At 54.8% G+C, this 18,677-nt stretch overlaps 7 protein-coding genes across 7 annotated transcripts; 4 read left to right on the top strand and 3 right to left on the bottom strand.

Annotated features, from left to right (window-relative positions):
• Positions 1–274: 274 nt before the first annotated feature.
• On the bottom strand, positions 275–1,772 carry PFLUO_LOCUS4919 (uncharacterized protein; the record flags this gene model as incomplete). The annotated part of the gene is made up of 5 exons (XM_073782316.1): positions 275–287; positions 450–1,018; positions 1,204–1,348; positions 1,419–1,501; positions 1,569–1,772. The coding sequence occupies 5 exons, from the start codon at positions 1,770–1,772 to the stop codon at positions 275–277; spliced, it is 1,014 nt and encodes a 337-aa protein (XP_073638984.1).
• A 671-nt stretch (positions 1,773–2,443) lies between these two features.
• On the bottom strand, positions 2,444–4,359 carry PFLUO_LOCUS4918 (uncharacterized protein; the record flags this gene model as incomplete). Its single annotated transcript, XM_073782315.1, has 4 exons — positions 2,444–3,694; positions 3,939–4,185; positions 4,236–4,271; positions 4,337–4,359. The coding sequence occupies 4 exons, from the start codon at positions 4,357–4,359 to the stop codon at positions 2,444–2,446; spliced, it is 1,557 nt and encodes a 518-aa protein (XP_073638983.1).
• A 272-nt stretch (positions 4,360–4,631) lies between these two features.
• Positions 4,632–5,884, top strand: PFLUO_LOCUS4917 (uncharacterized protein; the record flags this gene model as incomplete). Its single annotated transcript, XM_073782314.1, has 4 exons — positions 4,632–4,672; positions 4,721–4,886; positions 4,940–5,587; positions 5,636–5,884. The coding sequence occupies 4 exons, from the start codon at positions 4,632–4,634 to the stop codon at positions 5,882–5,884; spliced, it is 1,104 nt and encodes a 367-aa protein (XP_073638982.1).
• Positions 5,885–6,179: 295 nt separating this feature from the next.
• PFLUO_LOCUS4916 (uncharacterized protein) lies at positions 6,180–8,708 on the top strand (the record flags this gene model as incomplete). The annotated part of the gene is made up of 4 exons (XM_073782313.1): positions 6,180–6,278; positions 6,336–6,453; positions 6,509–8,014; positions 8,071–8,708. The coding sequence occupies 4 exons, from the start codon at positions 6,180–6,182 to the stop codon at positions 8,706–8,708; spliced, it is 2,361 nt and encodes a 786-aa protein (XP_073638981.1).
• Positions 8,709–10,258: 1,550 nt separating this feature from the next.
• Positions 10,259–11,318, top strand: PFLUO_LOCUS4915 (uncharacterized protein; the record flags this gene model as incomplete). The annotated part of the gene is made up of 2 exons (XM_073782312.1): positions 10,259–10,905; positions 10,961–11,318. The coding sequence occupies 2 exons, from the start codon at positions 10,259–10,261 to the stop codon at positions 11,316–11,318; spliced, it is 1,005 nt and encodes a 334-aa protein (XP_073638980.1).
• Positions 11,319–12,734: 1,416 nt separating this feature from the next.
• PFLUO_LOCUS4914 (carnitine O-acetyltransferase yat1) lies at positions 12,735–15,409 on the top strand (the record flags this gene model as incomplete). Its single annotated transcript, XM_073782311.1, has 4 exons — positions 12,735–13,137; positions 13,190–13,219; positions 13,280–15,217; positions 15,282–15,409. The coding sequence occupies 4 exons, from the start codon at positions 12,735–12,737 to the stop codon at positions 15,407–15,409; spliced, it is 2,499 nt and encodes an 832-aa protein (XP_073638979.1).
• Positions 15,410–15,685: 276 nt separating this feature from the next.
• Positions 15,686–17,606, bottom strand: PFLUO_LOCUS4913 (uncharacterized protein; the record flags this gene model as incomplete). Its single annotated transcript, XM_073782309.1, has 6 exons — positions 15,686–15,830; positions 15,905–16,205; positions 16,262–16,583; positions 16,640–16,783; positions 16,843–17,143; positions 17,203–17,606. 6 exons carry the CDS (start codon positions 17,604–17,606, stop codon positions 15,686–15,688), a joined length of 1,617 nt encoding a protein of 538 aa, XP_073638978.1.
• Positions 17,607–18,677: the final 1,071 nt, after the last annotated feature.

Genomic DNA, 18,677 nt, shown 5'->3' with positions numbered 1-18,677 from the left:
GTAGGAGATGGAAGTTAGGGCTGCCACGCATATCATGGTTTAGACGTCCTATTTTTCTTTCTTGCAGTTGTCTTATCACAGTCATAAAATGACAATAACCCCAAGCTTCTTACTGTTGAAAGTGTTGGTCGGATGTGATATAACACTGTTTCAAACTGAATCAGGCTGGTAATAGAGAGGCGGTCGTGAATCATAGCCCTAACTGCAACCCAAATTGCCTACATCCTCCCCAACAAACACTCACTCAACCAACTGCCAACCCCACACCACACATCTACAGCACACCGCTATAGGATAGCAGTAGCATTAGCATGCGACCCCACACCACCTAATAGCGAAAGCCGGTAATTAGCACACCAATCAATCCCCAGAGCCAAGACACCCGCACGGAGAGAGAGGGAGACATACCAGGCATATTAGCAGGCGCACTCGTCAAAAAGAAAGTCCACTTGCCCCTCTTCCTACACATCTCAGCAAGCCTCTCAAGATCCCACATCTCCCCCAGCGGACACCCCCACAGCGCCAGCAGATTCTGATGCAAATAATCATCCCCCGGAGTCACAGGCCACACCTCGAACGTGGGCGAGTCCCCAGCAACAGCAGCGAAGTACGAATCATGCAAGAAATCCTTCGTGTCCTCTCCGCGCGCCACGCCCGCAAAGCACATATCGCCGTGCGTGCGCGTCGCAGCCGCGTACCGCTCGACCGGGCTGAGCTGGCCATACCGCGCCACGAACCCAGACCGCACGAGCAAGATGTCGCCTACGCGGATGGACCCGCCTTCGCTGGCGGGCCGGAGGTCGAGGCCTTGCCAGCTTGCGCAGGCGCGTAGCTCGGACACGGTTATTGCGTGCGAGCTGTACGGGTCGTAGACCTTGTTGTGTGCGTTTGCGTAGCCCCAGTAGTCGAGGAGGATGCCGCGGCCGGCGATCCCGTGGAGAGCCCAGTGGTGGATGCCGCAGCGGTCGTTTTTCGTGGGACCGACTATGTCGCTGCCTTTTGCCTGTTTATTTGGCCCCTTTATTCAGTCTTGTTTTTTTTTTTTGGTTTGGGATGGGTTGATTGGAACTACTAACCCCGTTGTAGAATGTCTTTGTAGCGATGTGTGCGAACTGATAGTCACCGTTGATATCCGGGTTAGTATGGCCCTCCGCAAATGATAGATACCTTATATGATATCTTAGGTACCTAGGTCAGACTTACATGCCTGAAACCATCCCACTGCGTGCCGCTCTGCGTGTTCATAGTGTAGGTATCGTCGTATATAACGTCCGGCACATTCGACTTGATAATATGGTGGAAGGTCTCGCGGTTGAACGCGGGCTTCTCAGGGACTGTGAGCGGGAGACTGTGTCGTGTGTTAGTACCTATCTCGCTCATTTTCTTCCCTGTAGAAAGAGTAAGAGGGCAGCACGGACTCAAGTCTCACCATCTCCCCCGTCAAGATCTCCGCCACAGACGCCTTGACACGCTGCGGCGTGAGGAGATTCAGCCGCCCAATCTACAGAAACATGGCATTAATATCTCATCTCATTTCATATCTATTCGCCAGGGAAATCTATGAATACCTGATCATTTTCCCCCCACACCCACGCCGCACCCTCCGGCGCACCGGGGAGGCGAGGAAGGTCCTTCCTCAATGGGAAGTGCGCGCAGTTGGGGTCCCAGGGGAGCTGGGTCGGGTTCTGGGTATTGGCGGAGGATAATTCCGGTGAATTTTGGACTTGCTTTGTGAGCGCGGAGAGCCTGGTCGATGCTGATGTAGCAGACATTGCGGATATCCTGTGTTATTATATGGACTTTGCTTTGAACAGAATGGATCAATTGGAGCAGGGAGTGTTGTAAATCTACTGGCGGGACCGTGCTACGCGGAGTGTACGGTTCTTATAAATGATGTGGAGAGAGACGACGGATTGCCGAGGGGTTATATTCGTAGTAAAGCCCGAGGTCCGTGGATGTGGGGAGTTGCTTCTCCGCACTGTTGTGTCCACTTGGCGCAGTTACGGAAGATAAAGGTGGTGTAGAGAGACCGATTGTGGCCTGTTTTTTTGTTGGTTTATTAAGGGCAAGTCCCTCCTATGCTACATACAAAACACCAGCCGTGATGGCTCGCCCTTGTCAATCAATCAAGCCTGCTGTGTCTGTCCTTCACTGACTCGATTGTCCTCAAGAGTAGGTAAAGACATGACCGACAGGCGGGTATGGCAGAAAACATGGGGAAAAAAAGAGATCGCATAAATCAAATCACCGTAATTGCCTGCCGCAATGTCACCGTATTGCCCTCCCAGAATGCCCGGTTCCCCCGGTTCCGATTGCGCCAAAAAAGACACGAGAAAAGAAAGATGTCAACCATGAGTTATTCGTTTCGGTCATGGGTCTGGCCACCCAGAAAGCAGAGTAACAATCGCTAAACGCGCAACGCGGGAACAAATAAAGAAACAGTTCAGTTCTGCGACGGAACACCCGTCGACTGCGCCGACGGAGCACGGCCTCCGCGCATTCCACCCCGGCCTCGTCCATAGCCTTGACTGTATCCACGACCGTAGCCGCCGCGGCCGCGGCCATAACCTCGTCCACGTCCACGACCACGACCACGATTACCGTCGACACTGCCTTGGCCGAAGGTATCCATGTTTCGTTTCTCCTCTTCAGCGCGCCACTCGCGGCCGCCAAACCGGTTGGTCACATTCGCTTCGCGGTCCCGAGCCTCACTCGAGATGTTATCGAAGAAAGAGGTGGTCCGGTTGTAGGCACCGTGGGTGCCGTTGGTATCATCAACTTGGTCCTCGCTAGTGGGAGGGGCATGAGATTCCGCCTCGGCCGCCGGAGATCCAGTGGCAATAGCTTCCTTGACCAAATCCTGCTTGTTGAATTTGGCATTTGCCGTCTCAAAGTCGTAATCCGACTGAGGGAGTTCGATCTTCTTGTGCTGCTGCTGCTGCTGTTGCTGCGGGCGAGCAGCCCCACGCCCGCCGCGTCCGCCTCGAGGCGCACGGTTGTTGTCGTATGGCCGCATCTCGTTCATCTTCCGTGTAACGGTATCAACGTCGGCCTTCTGTGCACCGGGCTGCGGCAACTTGGCCATCGCTGCGGCAACGGCGGCCGTAGCAGCAGCTGTAGCGTCCGCAGCAGGAGGGCCAGCAACGGGAACGACAGGCTTAGCAGGAGCAGCAATCGGGATAGCCGGCACAGCGCGACCACCTCTCTGAGCGGCAGCCGCAACAGAAGGAGGCACTGAACCTTGCATAGCCTCCGCTACCGTCGGCTTGGATTCAACAGGAGGAGTGGGAGCATTTGGTGCGGCCGGTGTAGCATTTCGGCTTGAGGGCTTATCCCCAACGGGGAGTTCAGAGGTAGGGTTGGGCGGAGGCGCACCTCCAGGAGGCCCGATTGGCATTTGAGGAGGGAACTGGCCCGGGCCCTGAGGGAATGGGTGGCCTGGAGGAGGATACCAGCCTGGCGGAGCGCCATAGGGCATGTTGGGGAAGCCAGGTCCAGGAGGAAAGGGTGGAGGTGGCCCAAACCGTTGGCCGTATGGTGGATAGTAGCCTGGAGGGAATTGCGGCTGTTGAGGGAAGCCCTGAGGAGGCTGGCGAGCACCCTGGGCCTGTTGCGGAGGAGGTTGATTCTGAGGAATAGCCTGGGGAGCAGATCCCGGCTCAGGGCCTGGTCCCGGTCCGGGTCGCGGCATGCTCTGTTCGACTCCAGTCAGTAAGGAAGCCGACAAGATGAAAACGAAATGGAAGCAAAGTGGAAGGCGATTGATCAGATCAGAAGGAAGGCAACGGAAAATATCAACACGGATTTTGCGCATTCAGAACAGGTCTGTGAGTTTACATCCGAAAATATTTCATCATTTGATCAATTGGCCGACCGCGACGAAATGTCCACGGCGGAGACGGGGAAGACTTGAAGCAAAACATGCAAGGTTCACTTACTCCTAGGATGGCGGGGTCATTTGGGACCTGAGGTTGCTCTGGCTTCGCGGCCTCTGGCTTTTCCTCCCCCGCGACGCTGATGTCCTTCACGTCGCTACCCCGAAAGACGATGTACTCGTAGACACTGCTGGACGGGGCAACCTCATCGGTGGGATTCCCCCGCCGGCCTTCGGTGCCAAAGGACATGACATTCTCAAGGGCTATCGTGGAGGCTTCCGGGTTGATTTCATGGAGGGTGCCGACATATCTGACCGGCAATGAGCGAGGGAACTGACCATAACAGTCTGCAGAACTTACCGAATGTCGCTCTTGGAGATCAGGTTGAAACGCTGACTGCCAGGTGTTAACTCCTGCCGAGCCGCACAAACCCTACCGACCAGCAGGTGCAGATGACTGACCCTATTAAATGGTTCATATCCATCCTGACGGGGTTGCGCGAGACGCGCGAGACGTGAGGGAGAGAAACTAGAGGAGAGATGGAGAGAAGAGAAGAAATTAAATGGGAGAAGAAGGAGAAGTCAGGATGGAGGAGGAGGTTGGGGTAAGAAGTAGAAGAAGAGAAGGGGGAAGAAAGAAAGAAGTGAAAATCTGCGTGGCTTTTGGTGGATTCGGACTACGGCGGACTGCAGGAGCTTCGAGAGCAGTTCCCTTTTTGTTGCGACTGGCGGTGCGTGTGCGATGGTGACTAACGACATGACGACCTCAACCCACCGCGATCACTTCTTCCAGACTTCGTGAGAGTGCTATTTCTAGCTTCTAGGGACCCAGACTGACTATGACAGTGCTTCCTTGGATGAGCAGGAGCGAAAACAGGCCAAGTCCCAGAACAGCAATGGAAACCCCATCAAACTCAAGAGCAAGATCCTGGCCGTATGTGCCGATCCGGTGAACCAGAGCTCCGTATATGTGGCGCTGAGCAGCGGCGCGGTAAGAAGAGTCAATATCGAGGTGAGCGCAATTTCGTGAGCGAGAAATAGCCCACTATCTCATCGTCTCTACAGACAGGAGAGCCGACTGCTCTATTTGCAGGCCCCGTGGCCCCCCTCACCAGTGTCTGTCTGAGCCCGGACCACAAGCAATTATTTGCCGGGTGCTGGGACAAGTCCGTTTGGAGCTGGGACATCGCCTCTGGGAAACCTGGGCGCAAATACGAAGGGCATACGGATTTCGTCAAATCTGTTACCGCCGCCCGACTGCGCGGAGAAGACCTTCTCATCACGGGGGCAGCAGATGCGCAAGTCCTCGTGTTTAACATTGCAAATGGCGAACGGCTGGAAACCTTCAAGGGTCACGCCCGTGGCATTCAGGACTTGATCCTCGACCCGGAAGCCGAGGACTCAAAAGCGACGGTGTTCAGCGCTGGCAGTGATCGAGAGATCCGGCAATTCAGCATCTTTGGCGGCGACCATTCTACGGAACCATTGCTGCCCCACGATACCAGCATCTACAAGCTCTTCTTTGATAACGACGGAGACCTCTGGACAGCGTCGGCGGATAAAACCGCCAAATGCCTGGTCCGGGAGAACGGGTGGAAAGCCAACATGACCCTGGAACACCCAGACTTTGTGCGCGACGTTGTTGTCTACGAACAAGGCGGCTGGGTGGTGACCGCATGCCGGGACGAAGAGGTTCGCGTGTGGAACCGATCTGTATGTTCTACTTTTTCCCTCTTCAAGGGTGTATGCTGACCATTCTAGACGGGAGAGCTTCACCATACGTTCTCCGGGCACTTTGAGGAAGTCACCGGGCTGGTTCTGGTGGGGTCGACGGTCGTCAGTGTCGGAATCGATGCGACCATCCGTCGGTGGTCACTTCGGGCGGATGAGCTGCAACGGGCCGTGGAGCTGGTCAAGAACGGCCCGAGCGAAACAACAGAGGAGACCAATGACGGGACGATGCTGACCGAAGAGGAGGAGCGAGAGCTAGCCGAGCTGATGGACGAGTAAATAGATATTGTACAGGTATAGTCTACAATTAGTCATGGTAGCATCCCCAGATCGATCCCGATTCCCCCACCAACACGTGATCCTGGCGTGTCAATGACGCACAGGGCCGATCGGCCTGAACTTGCCTCTTGAATGATCCATCGCGCCCTGTCCGGCTTCTCAGTGGTTCCTTTAATTAATTAGTTCCGCGTGGGCTAGCCAATTCTTATCATACCATTTATCCCGGCATTTCCCGTGTCTCTTCAGCGTCGCCAGTCCTCGTCTACATACTAGCAACATCCCCCCGCCTGTCAAGATGGCAGCGTCGGCGGACGTGCATGTGCAGTCGCACGACAGTCTGGCTCACCGGGGCCCGAAACTCATTAACCGTCTTCAGCAGTCTAGATCGCCCTATGTGAGATGGCCCTCCCCTACCATAGATACTTATCGAGCGACATTAACCCGACGTCAGGTCCGGGCGCACATGAATAATCCGGTAGCGTGGCAGCTCTGGGATGCAGAATCCATCTCCCTGGCAAAGAAGAACAACCAGTTGGTATTTCTGAGCATCGGCTATTCAGCATGTCATTGTGCGTCCCCCCACGGCCCTCTCCGACCTCTATCTTAGTGTCTAATGCGATATAGGGTGCCATGTCATGGAGAAGGAGTCTTTCATGTCGCCTGAGGTGGCTGCAATTCTCAATGAGTCGTTCGTCCCGATCAAGGTCGATCGGGAAGAGCGACCAGATATCGACGATGTCTACATGAACTATGTCCAGGCCACCACCGGATCCGGCGGCTGGCCTCTGAACGTCTTCCTCACTCCAGATCTGGAGCCGGTCTTTGGCGGCACCTACTGGCCCGGTCCTAATTCGTCGACCCACACGGGACCGGATACCATTGGGTTCGTCGAGATCTTGGAGAAGCTGCGCGATGTTTGGCAAACACAACAGGAGCGCTGTCTGGAGAGTGCCAAAGACATCACGAAGCAGTTGCGGGAGTTTGCCGAGGAAGGAACACACTCGCAACATGCTGACCGGGATGGCGATGAGGACCTGGACATTGAGCTGTTGGAAGAGGGTTATCAACATTTCGTGTCTCGATACGACTCCATCAACGGTGGATTTGGCAGGGCACCAAAGTTCCCTACACCGGCCAACCTGAGCTTTCTTCTGCGGCTCGGTGCCTACCCCAGCCAGGTGACCGATATTGTGGGACAGGACGAGTGCGAAAAGGCCACTGCAATGGCGGTCACAACCTTAATCAACATGGCTCGAGGCGGAATTCGGGATCATATCGGCCATGGGTTTGCTCGCTATAGTGTGACCCCCGACTGGAGCGTACCTCATTTTGAGAAGATGTTGTATGACCAAGCACAGTTGCTGGATGTCTACGTTGATGCCTTCCGGTTAACCCATGACCCGGAACTATTGGGTGCCGTCTATGACTTGGCTACCTACTTGACGACTGCTCCCATGCAGTCGCCCACGGGAGGATTCCACTCGTCGGAAGATGCAGACAGTTTCCCTAGCCCCAACGATACGGAAAAGCGAGAGGGTGCGTTCTACGTCTGGACCCGGAAGGAGCTCATCCAAGTCCTGGGCCAGCGAGACGCCGGGGTTTGCGCTCGGCACTGGGGTGTCTTGGCAGATGGGAATGTGGCACCAGAGTACGACCCCCATGACGAATTCATGAACCAGAATGTGTTGTCCATTCGTGCTACACCTAGCAGGCTTGCCAAAGAATTTGGACTCAGTGAAGATGAGGTGGTGAAGGTCATCAAGACCGGAAAGCAGAAACTGCGCGACTATCGCGAAAAGACGCGAATGCGGCCAGACCTGGACGACAAGATCATCGTGGCCTGGAATGGCCTGACAATCGGTGCGCTGGCTAAGTGCAGTGTACTGTTCGAAGAGATCGAGAGCTCCAAGGCGGTGCAGTGCAGAGAAGCCGCCGCGAAAGCGATCAGCTTCATTAAAGACAACCTGTTCGAGAAGACCACTGGACAACTGTGGCGTATCTATCGGGATGGTAGCCGTGGCGACACCCCTGCTTTCGCGGATGATTATGCGTACCTCGCTAGCGGACTGCTGGACATGTACGAAGCCACCTTTGATGACAGCTACCTCCAGTTCGCTGAACGACTGCAAAGTAAGGACTTGACTATTCGCAGCTATGAGCATTTGCTGACAATCCTGGTCTTGCAGAGTATCTGAACGAGCACTTCCTTGCCCAGACGGGGTCTAAGACTGCTGGGTACTACACCACCTCGTCGACGTTGACCCCCGGCATGCCTGGTCCGCTACTCCGTCTGAAGACCGGCACCGAGTCAGCCACGCCGTCCGTCAATGGGGTTATCGCGCGCAATTTGCTGCGTCTGGCAGCGCTCGTCGAGGATGACGGCTACCGTACCCTAGCACGAGAGACTTGCAATTCATTCTCCGTGGAGATCATGCAGCACCCGTTCTTGTTTGTGGGCATGCTGGATGTCATCGTGGGACTCCAGATCGGCACTCGCACCGTAACAGGTGTGTACTGCACCGCAGATGTCTCCTCGTTGCCCGGGCGCGGGGAAGGTCTGCTCAGTCGCGCCGACAAGCCCACGTCGGCACGCGATCTGATCATTCAGCGTGTGCGTGCCGAAGCCGGGCACTCGTTGTCGCCATCCCGGACGACGACTTCGCTCGTGGATGTGCGGCCGTCGCACCTGAAGGACTTTGTGGGGAACCAGAGCTTCTGGTTGAAATCGCGCAACCCGCTGTTCAAGGAGCTCAAGGCGGCCGAGCCGCCTAAGAACTACATGCTGGTGTGTGAGGGTGGGAAGTGCAAAAGTGTTGATCTTTAGATGACGATTTCTGCTGTGTTCTGATTGTCTATTACTGTGTAGTTAACTCCAACTTGGTTGCGATATAATAATGAGGAACACAAAAATGACTATACTGCAAGAGGAAGGGGGGATCCGTGGTTTACCCGAACTAGATCACCGTGTACCTCGATGTGCTGATTGGTGTATTGTACGCTGCCCCAGCACATCTGTAAATTACGCGCGTTGAACTGGCCAGAATCATGATCGGCGGCCATGGATAGTCCCTGGGCCGGTCGAACTCTATTCCCGAGTCTGGATTTTCTTCCCGGAGCCCTCAAGTGCACACTCACAGTGGAAGAGAGAGCCAAGTGAGCTCAATGTGGCAGGTCATACTTGTTTCATTAGCACGCCCTTAATTAGCAGAAATTAATGCCCAGTGCCCGAAGGCTGAAACAGCCATGATCGGATTAACCATCCCAGATCATCCGGGCAAGCCACGGTGCCAAATAATGGGCCTAGCACGAAGCCAAGTTTCTTAGCGCCCACGCCGTTGCAGTGGGAAATTTCCTTGATTCCTCAGGGGGGGCCAATTGATTGGAACGCTAGGACCACTCCTGAAACCAGGGGAACGACATGAGGCGTGGGAAGGGATTTTCTCCTCGGATAGAATGCCTTCGGGTATCGTGTTTATTTGTTTATCATCGAACCCACTCCGAGATCTCGATCTGCTCCTGACCATTCAACTCCGAAACAATACAAACTCTCTCTCTGTCTCTCTCATATCCCAGAACGCGCGGCAGAGCAAGGCGCCCCCGGAGCGGGCCAGCACACTAGTGGATTAAAGCTCCACCCAGGGGGCGGCCCAGGCGCATCGTCATCGTGTTCCTTTGGCAGGTGCAGACTCGGACCGGGGCCAGTCCATATTTGAGCATAGTCCACAGCCAAAGAGTCTTCAATATGTACCAGCCTCTTCCGGGGGGTCCAGTGGGTGGTAGTCGTGCCAGACGCGTTGGAATGTAGAATGTATCGTACCACTCCAGGCCGTGGCGGGCAGCGGCATGTTGTGTTGGCGAGGTTGGAGGAACACAGTATAGATAATAAGGCATATTCTTTTCTCTAGTACCTTCAATAGCATCCCAAATCAATAGCTAATCATCTTGAAACCACTCGTGTCAGTCCGCTCCACTCGCAATCAATCACTCCCCGTCAACCCTGCCCAAAACAGCCTGGCCGTCGCACGGCCCCACTGGGCCTTTTCCCCTTTCTACCTCCAACAACTCATCTTCCTCTTCTTCTCTCTCTCTCCCCCATACGCTTGACCTTCATTTCCCGCCCACGGCGCTTTCCTTTCTTCCCTCGTTTGAAAGAAAGAAGGTGTTTTCGGGCCTGTCATTCCTTTGTCCATACAAAAGCGTCCCACCCCCTTCAAAAGTACATACACAACAAACACTCGTTCCAACAGCAGTCGATCTGCTTTGTTGATCACCACAACCACTCCGTCGAATCCACACTTTGCTTCGACTTGCACTTCCTGGGGAAGTTAGCACCGCTGCCACAATCCCGATTCCAGTTGATCTGCGATTCCAACCATGCGCTCCGCTATTCTCCTGACTGCCGCCCTGGCTGCGGGCGCTTGTGCGGCCGAGCTCGACAAGCGGGTTTACGTGACCGATTGGACGACCGTGATCGTCACCGAGACTGTCACCGCGGCTCTGCCTCCGGCTCAGACTGAGCCTCCGGTCCCGGCCGACCAGGAGTCGACCCTGACCAAGAAGACCACCGCTGTTCCCGAGGTGACGACCGACACCCCCAAGGCGAACAACGCCGAGCCCGACTCCGGCTCCGGTGGCCTGCTGGGTAATCTGCTCGGTGGAGGTGACTCGGAGACCACCAAGGATGAGAAGCCGCACCACAAGCACCACCACAAGCACAAGCCTGCCCCGGCGCCGACCACCACCGAGCAGGCGCCTGCCCCCGCGCCCACTACTACCACCGTGGAGGCGCCTCCCCCAGAGCCTACTACTATCACCGAAACCGCCGTTCCGACGACCATGTCGACCACCACCACTACGACGACGGATACTCCTGCTCCGACAACTAACTCGTACCAATCTGATGTGCTGTACAACCACAACATCCACCGCAGCAACCACTCTGCTCCCTCCGTTTCTTGGGACGATAGACTCGAGCAAACCGCTCACACTCTGGCCGCTCGCTGCGTGTACCAGCACGACACGTAAGGATCTTTTTATCTAAAAAAAAAGAGACACTACTAACTTTCTTGTCTTTAGTTCCATTGGCGGTTTTGCTTATGGTCAGAACATTGGATACGGTGTCACGGCGGATCAGGTCGGCCAGATGATCACCAACCTGATGTACAACGACGAGATGGAATACTTTTCCGAGCTCTACGGCGAAGCCAACCCCTCCATGGCCAACTTCGACAGCTGGGGCCACTTCAGCCAGATCGTGTGGAAGGGCACCAAGCAGGTCGGATGCTCTACCGTTATGTGCCAAAACCTGGGCAACGTCGACTCCGGCGATGCCCTTCCCTTCACCGTCTGCAACTACTCCCCGCCTGGCAACTACGCGGGTGAATACAACACGAACGTCCTCAGGCCCGTCGGCGACAAGACCTACGTCGCCTAAGTAGACGAGGGTTTCTTCCCCCCCGGCCGTTCGTCTTGGAAGAAGACGAGGCGATGTGTCCGTGGCCATGACCCCTCTGGGCTTGGGGGGCAAATGCTCACTTCGGTCTCGGAGACCTCTCAGCTTGTTTCAAGTGACGAGCCACCATTCGTTTTCTCTTCTTTTTTGACCTTGTTTTACTTCTGTCTTTCATGTCTTCTTCTCAAATCCCCGGCCTGTACTCCCTCGCGGTTGTTTCGGCAGGGAGTCGGATGGGCATTGGATTTCTTTGCATCTCACGCGCGCCCGGCCTCGCAGCCCTCCGTGTATGTATGCTACCCGTGGTTCTCCAACCGCGTCGGGGCATGCGGATGCGATTTGTTTCAATTGTGAATACTTTTGCCTTCTTGTCTCACCGGCAGCCGATGTTGACGATCTTTCTGTGGATACAATCTGCGGCGTCTTTTATATTTCCGAGCGATATGTACTACGTATGACATGAAGTTGTTCTCTACACCACTTCGATAACTTAATATACATACAGCGGCTGTAGCTCTCCCCACATCACGTGCCCCTCCCTTCGCCCGAAAACGTCATTGCGAACAACAGAACAGTCAAAAGACGAACTTTCTCTTTTTCGACCACGTCTACTGGAATTACTATCCGATTTCTTCCTTCTCACTAATTTTGTTGGTTACGCTCGCTTGGAAATTTCTGCTGCTGCTGCGACCAACCTGAGCAACTTCTTGCGCGAACCCTCCCGGCCCAGCTAACCCTGCCCCTCCATCCCACCCTACCCACGCCGGACACGGGTTCGTGCAGGGTTTAACCACTTAGGCTCGCGTAAGTCCTTTCTGTCTCTGCGTCATTTTAGATAGTCGCTCGCCATCTGCAGAAGGAGATCTCATCGGCTGCAGTAGCCGAAGATGCCCTGCTGAGTTCCCGAAATCGCACCCGCTGACAAGCAACCTTCCAGCCGCGCCAAGCTCATCCGTTTCTCCGGCGCTACCAATCGCTTCGGACACCAGATCGCCGCACAACAGTTCTACTACTAGGCCATTCTTATCTCGGCTGGTCCCGCTGTAAGTCCTTTGCTCCGGAGTCTCTTTTTCCCTTCGTCCTGAAGTCTCATTTCGCGGTTCCATTCCCACGTTGCCTCGCTGGGAGGTTTCATTGCACCTTCTTCTGGTCATTTTGCTTATATACATGCAACTTCTCCCTATCCCATCTCTCTTACCATGTCAACATGATTCTTTCCCCTTGTCTTTGAACATCAAATCATCCCACCTGTGAGGTAGCCTCAATGCCACCATACTGCTTACAAGACTGCCACTACTTCTACCGCACTGCCCTGCGTCTCCTGTCTCTCCCAACCTTCCTCGCCAGTCGTTACACTTGAACCAGGAAAAAGAACAGAAAAGAAAGAAAACTAACAGCATGTCCTATTCCTCCATGGCAGTGCGTTTCTTCACGACCCCAAGCCCCCTCGGGAAGGCCATGGATGCCCAAACCTCACAACCGGGGCCGGGAGCGCACAGCCACACGGTTGTGAGACCCAATCTGTCTACTGACATTCCCTCGTCCGAAGTGGCGGAGGAGTACACGCCCAAGAAGCAGGGCATGACTTTTGCTAATCAGGACTCACTGCCAAAACTGCCTATCCCGGACCTGGAGGATACCTGCCGCAAGCATCTGCAGGCTCTGGAGGCTCTGCAGACGCCTCGTGAACATGAGGAGAGTAAGGCTGCTATCCGGGAATTTCTGAAGACGGATGGACCCGGTTTGCAAGAGAAGCTGAAGACCTATGCCTCCTCGAAGACGAGTTACATTGAGCAGTTTTGTGAGTTGGGATGAGCGCCAATCTGGAAAAAAAATTGCTAATATCGGGCTAGGGTATGATTCTTTTTTGAATTTTGATAACCGTAAGTCCCTGTTTTGTTTTATAGCTGAAAGAAAAGAGAGAGAGGCTGACAGTGGAACAGCCGTGGTCTTGAATCTCAACCCTTTCTTCCTGTTGGAAGACGACCCTACTCCCGCCCGGAGCCATCAAGTGAACAGAGCTGCTTCCTTGGTGATTTCGGCCCTGTCATTTGTCCGGGCCGTTCGACGAGAAGAATTGCCCCCGGACACCGTCCGTGGAACGCCTCTATGCATGTACCAATATTCGCGGCTCTTTGGCACAGCACGGGTCCCCACTGATAATGGCTGCGTTATCAGCCAGGACCCTTTCGCCAAGCATGTTGTGGTTCTCTGCCGGGGCCAATTCTACTGGTTCGACGTCTTAGATGACAATAGCGATCACATTATGAGCGAAAAGGACATCGCGCTCAATCTGCAAGTAATTATCGATGATGCCAATCAGACTTCACTTCAGGATGCAGCCAAGGGTGCTCTGGGTGTGCTCAGTACGGAAAATCGAAAAGTGTGGTCTGGACTGCGGGATATCATGACCAAGGACCCGGAATCGAACAACGCCGAGTGCTTGAACATTGTCGACACGGCCCTCTTTGCTTTGTGTCTGGACGACACGGAACCAACCACCACATCCCAGCTTTGCGCTAATATGCTCTGCGGCAGTAGCGAAGTGATCAAGGGAGTGCAGGTCGGCACTTGCACCAACCGCTGGTACGATAAGCTACAGATCATCGTGTGCAAGAACGGCAGCGCTGGAATCAACTTTGAGCATACGGGCGTGGACGGACATACCGTACTGCGCTTTGCTAGCGATGTTTACACTGATACCATTCTCCGGTTCGCCAAAACTATCAACGGCCAGGCCCCAAGTCTCTGGGCGACGACCAGCCCTGACCCGAGCAAGCGTGATCCACGGAGTTTTGGAAATGTCAGCACCACGCCGCGCAAACTCGAGTGGGACATGACGCCCGAGCTGAAGATTGCCCTGCGTTTCGCCGAGTCACACCTGTCTGATCTGCTGTACCAGCATGAATTCCAGGTGTTGGATTTTGAAGGCTACGGGAAGAACTTCATCACCTCCATGGGCTTCTCGCCGGACGCATTTGTGCAGATGGCCTTCCAGGCCGCCTACTACGGTCTGTACGGCCGGGTAGAGAACACATACGAGCCGGCCATGACCAAGGTCTTCTTACATGGCCGCACGGAGGCCATCCGCACGGTGACACCTGAGTGTGCGGATTTCGTCAAGACGTTCTGGGGCGAGAATCCAGCCGAGCAAAAGGTGGAAGCACTCCGCACCGCCACGAAAAGACACACTGCCATGACTAAGGAATGCTCCAAGGCCCAAGGCCAGGATCGCCACTTGTACGCACTGTACTGCCTGTGGCAGCGGTCCTTTGAGGAAGGTTTGTACCAAGAGACCAACTCGATGGGCGGGTACTCCAGCCCCGACGAAGGGGCCGAGTCACCCAAGCTCTCCGAGGGATCAGGCGATGATCTATCCCGTTCTCCAGGGAGCGGCAGTGGCAGCGCCAGCGGCAGCGTCCGGGGTCTCCGGGCCGGCACAGTACCAACACCAGCCCTTTTCGCAGATGCGGGATGGGACAAGATCAACAACACGATACTCTCGACCTCCAACTGCGGGAATCCCTGCCTGCGCCATTTCGGATTCGGTCCCACGTCCGGCGACGGGTTCGGGATCGGCTATATTATCAAAGACGAGTCGATCTCGTTCTGCGCTTCGTCAAAGCACCGCCAAACTGCGCGTCTCATGCAGGCTCTCGAGTCGTACCTCTTTGAGATCAGGAAGTTGTTGCGCGCCACGAACCGCACGGCCGCGAGCGCGCGCACCAACCGTGTGAGGGAGACCGAGGCCCAGGCTGAGCGTTTGCAGCACGATATGCGTCGCCGCGGCCGGGTTGTACTCGGTGATAGGCGTGTGTCTGAGACTCCGACTGCTACTACTGATAGTGGGGAGATGGAGGATGATGATGGCATGGGAGGATGTAAGTGTTTGCTTTGCTCTCCTGGACAACGGGACATAGATTCGGAGCTGACTTTATTGATTAGATGGCTTCTTTGATGCCGGCATGCTCCTTCATGCTCTCAAGGGCCTCGATGCCGAGCGCGAACAGCGCGGTCAGAAACCGTCCAAGAGGCGGTTTGTGGGGAAGAAGCTGTATCTGAATGACTACTGATTTGGGTGGCAGGGGAAAGGAGAGCGAGACGTTGCCTTTTGACATATACTTCCTACTTTCGTTTTGCTTTTTAAGCTGTCATTTCAGATCTGCATATATAAATTTATGACTACGATGAGAAAGTTGTAGCAACGCAATACTTGCACATGTGAAACAGTGTCTAGCGAAATGCTGAACGAGAGTACACCATAGCTAGGACAAGCTAGAGCTATACACAACATCTCCACACAGCACAGCCTCTGTGCACCCCTCTGTACATGTCACCCTGCTGGGCACTTAGTGACCAGCGTGCTTTTGGGCACACTTGCTCTGGATCCTCATGGGGTGGCATTCAGTGTTGAACACCCACTCGTCCAGGCTGACGACATCCGGCTCGGCGAAGGTCAGGTAGAGGTACTTGAGGACCTCGGCGAAGTAGAAGCTAGAAGAGAAAAAAAAAAAGGTCAGCCCTTATCCCCTAATTAAGCTAGTCATTCATGACGCTTGATTTCTTACCTCGAAACGTAGTTGGACAGCGGCAGACCATACGGCGCGGTCACGTTGGTGATCTCTGCGTACGGCACGGCCGCAGAGCGAGTCGTGTTCAGCGCCAAGAAAGTCTCCCAGTTGTAGTCCTGGAAGCGAGTCTCGCCCGTCGTGCGGTAGGCGTAGAAGACGCTCTCGAGCGGCTCCGGGTACGAGCCGTACCCGACGTTCGTGAACCAGAAGCCGTCCTTGGAGGCGGCGGCACGATCTTGCGCGTTGTTATCGGCGGAGGAGTCGTAGGCCTGGTTGCTAGAGTTGTACCAGGAGATAGCTACAAAACTCGTAATTAGCCCGAGGAGCATCGAATCGACAAAGGCATAAACTTACCGCCTCCTCCCAGGCCGGTGACGGTCGAGTTGTACCACACGTGGCAGCTGTCGGTGACCCTCACGCCCAGGTCCGAGATATCAGGCCGGTCCAGGTACTTGCCTCCGAGGAGGAGGTTGCCGCCCGCGAAGCAGGCGTAGTCATCCATCGACCACATGAGGTTACCATTCGAGTCCGATTGGGACAGGAAGGTGAGCTCCGGGTGATCGTACGGGTGCAGCGCGATGTTATCGACGGTGGACTCGACGGCCGTCAGCCAGAAATCTTTCATCTGCGGGGTGAGCTTGTCCTCCGGTTGGTATTGGTAGGTTTTGATCAGGTACTGTAGAGTCCTCGGTCAGGTCTGACATATTACGCGTTGGCACTTTAGGCACTTACCTCGATGAAACTGTCAACACCGGCCTGCCAGCCCGCGTCGAAGGTGATGAAGTTGCCCGAGTCCGTGTCGAGCTCTGTGCCGATGAGACCGGGATACGTTGGTGCCGGCTGAGGGTTGATCAGGAACTCCTCAGCTCTTCGGGCCTGAATTGAGGATTAACATTTTTCTCAGAAAAGAATGCCCGCTAGAGAGAGGGACATACATGCTTGCGGAACGACTCGTCGCCCGTCAGATCCGAAAGACGGTAGTACTCCAGGATCATGGTACCCGCCTGCGCGGTATTGGTGCTGTTGTACGTCTTTCCATTGACGGTCGTCGTGCTCTGGATGACCTCGCCGGACGTCAAATTGCGTTCAGATGCTGGCAGACCAGTGACGGTGTCGAACACCGGGCTGATGGCCGTCGCCAGAGACTTGGCTTGGGACAGCAGGCCGTCGACCAGCTTGGGGTCGTACTTGTTGTGGAACATGCCGCTCTTGAGCAGGTCGTAAGCGCTCAGCAGTCTACAGTCAGAGAGATTTAGTATATGCAGCCCGTAAAGATCCCAGAAGATGAAACTTACCCGCCCAGGTAGCGGATGTTCACATCGAAGAAGTCGACGATATAAGCCGACTTGGTGAAGTCAACTGAAGCAATGTGCTTCAGCTGCTTCTCGACGATATCCGTCAGGCCCATGACAATGGCCGTGTCAATGCCGTCGACCACGGACGCGCCCCAGCCGAACAGGTCGTTGGTGCCATTGTGGGTGATGGGCAGAAGGTCGTCCTCGGGGAAGGCGTATTTGTAGTATTGACGCCACTCGCGCGCATACGCCTCCTTGACAGCGTTGGCGCGGGGATTGTTCCTGTTCGTGCCCGCAGGGAAGTCATACTGGACTTTGTTGCATGTGGAACGCGGCGAAGCAGCAGCAGCACTGACCTGGCGTAGAGCAGCCAGGGCCAGCAGAGCGTGGGAAACACCAACCATTGTCGATCGTCAGTCTTAGCCTAACTACTGCGAAGTCAATTGAGGACCGAATGACCAAAAAAACCAAGATCTATCGGCGACGGAGGTAGGGGGCAATCCTTTTGTTATTTATGGATATTTCCCCTGTAGATCGACAGAAAGCCCATCGTTACATTGTCGAGGGGTTACATCTCTCCCCTGGATCGATTACAGCCCTGGAGCACAAGCTTTTTCGGTTACACAGCTTTATTTAGATCCATTAATTTAGCCCCGGGCTTTTCGGGCTGTTGTCATTGCGAGTTTGTTCCCCATTTCCCACTTGCTATGGCTCGCGCCTTCACCGCGGTTGTTAGAGAATCTATGCCGGGGAATTAGAGCATTGTGATTGTTACCTGTAATTTCGTGGCTGAAGCGGGGGAATGGAGCTAAAGGCGCCCTATCTTTTTTTTGGCTGCTGGTGCGCCTTGCGCCCGTGCACTGGCTCGTTGCTTAGCCGGGTACCCGCTCCTTGGCCACTCAACTCGTTACGGGTCCTTTCCGGTACCGTAGACTCGGACAACAATAAGCCGATCTACGCGGGGAGCCTTCCCAGATTGAATGGGACCGCCCCGACTTCCCAGGTAGGAAGTCTACTTTATGGAGGCGGATTAAGGCCACCTTGTGGACCCAGCCACGGTAATTGGATGACGTAGGGTCATTATTTATAGGGTCTTAGAAGCCCAATGCACCAATTAATTACAATACGTGTAGACCGAAATCAATTAACTAGCGAGATAGTGGGACTGGTGCAGGCAAGCACAGAATCATACCTGATTTTGTAGAAAGACCCCTGTATGTAGATGCAGATATACACAAAGCAAGACTATCGTAAGAGGATGAGCTGCCCGCTAAGCTATGTGCTAGCTGCTTGGCTTCCCCGCTCTGTTCCAGCGATCGGACTTGGCATCTAAAACTCCGGACCGGGGTAGGTTAGGCGGGACGGAATGTTCCAAGTTTGGGAGGAGGTCATATAACGGTCAAGGCCAACTGCAACCCCTTGACGGCCAGAGCCGCCGAGCAACACGAGATAGAAACGAGGAATGTACCAGTAAA

Source organism: Penicillium psychrofluorescens (assembly GCF_964197705.1).
Source record: "Penicillium psychrofluorescens genome assembly, chromosome: 3".
Taxonomy (NCBI): Eukaryota; Fungi; Ascomycota; class Eurotiomycetes; order Eurotiales; family Aspergillaceae; genus Penicillium; species Penicillium psychrofluorescens.
The sequence above is the reverse complement of the archived record's forward strand: the minus strand, read 5'-3'. Positions and strand labels throughout refer to the sequence as shown.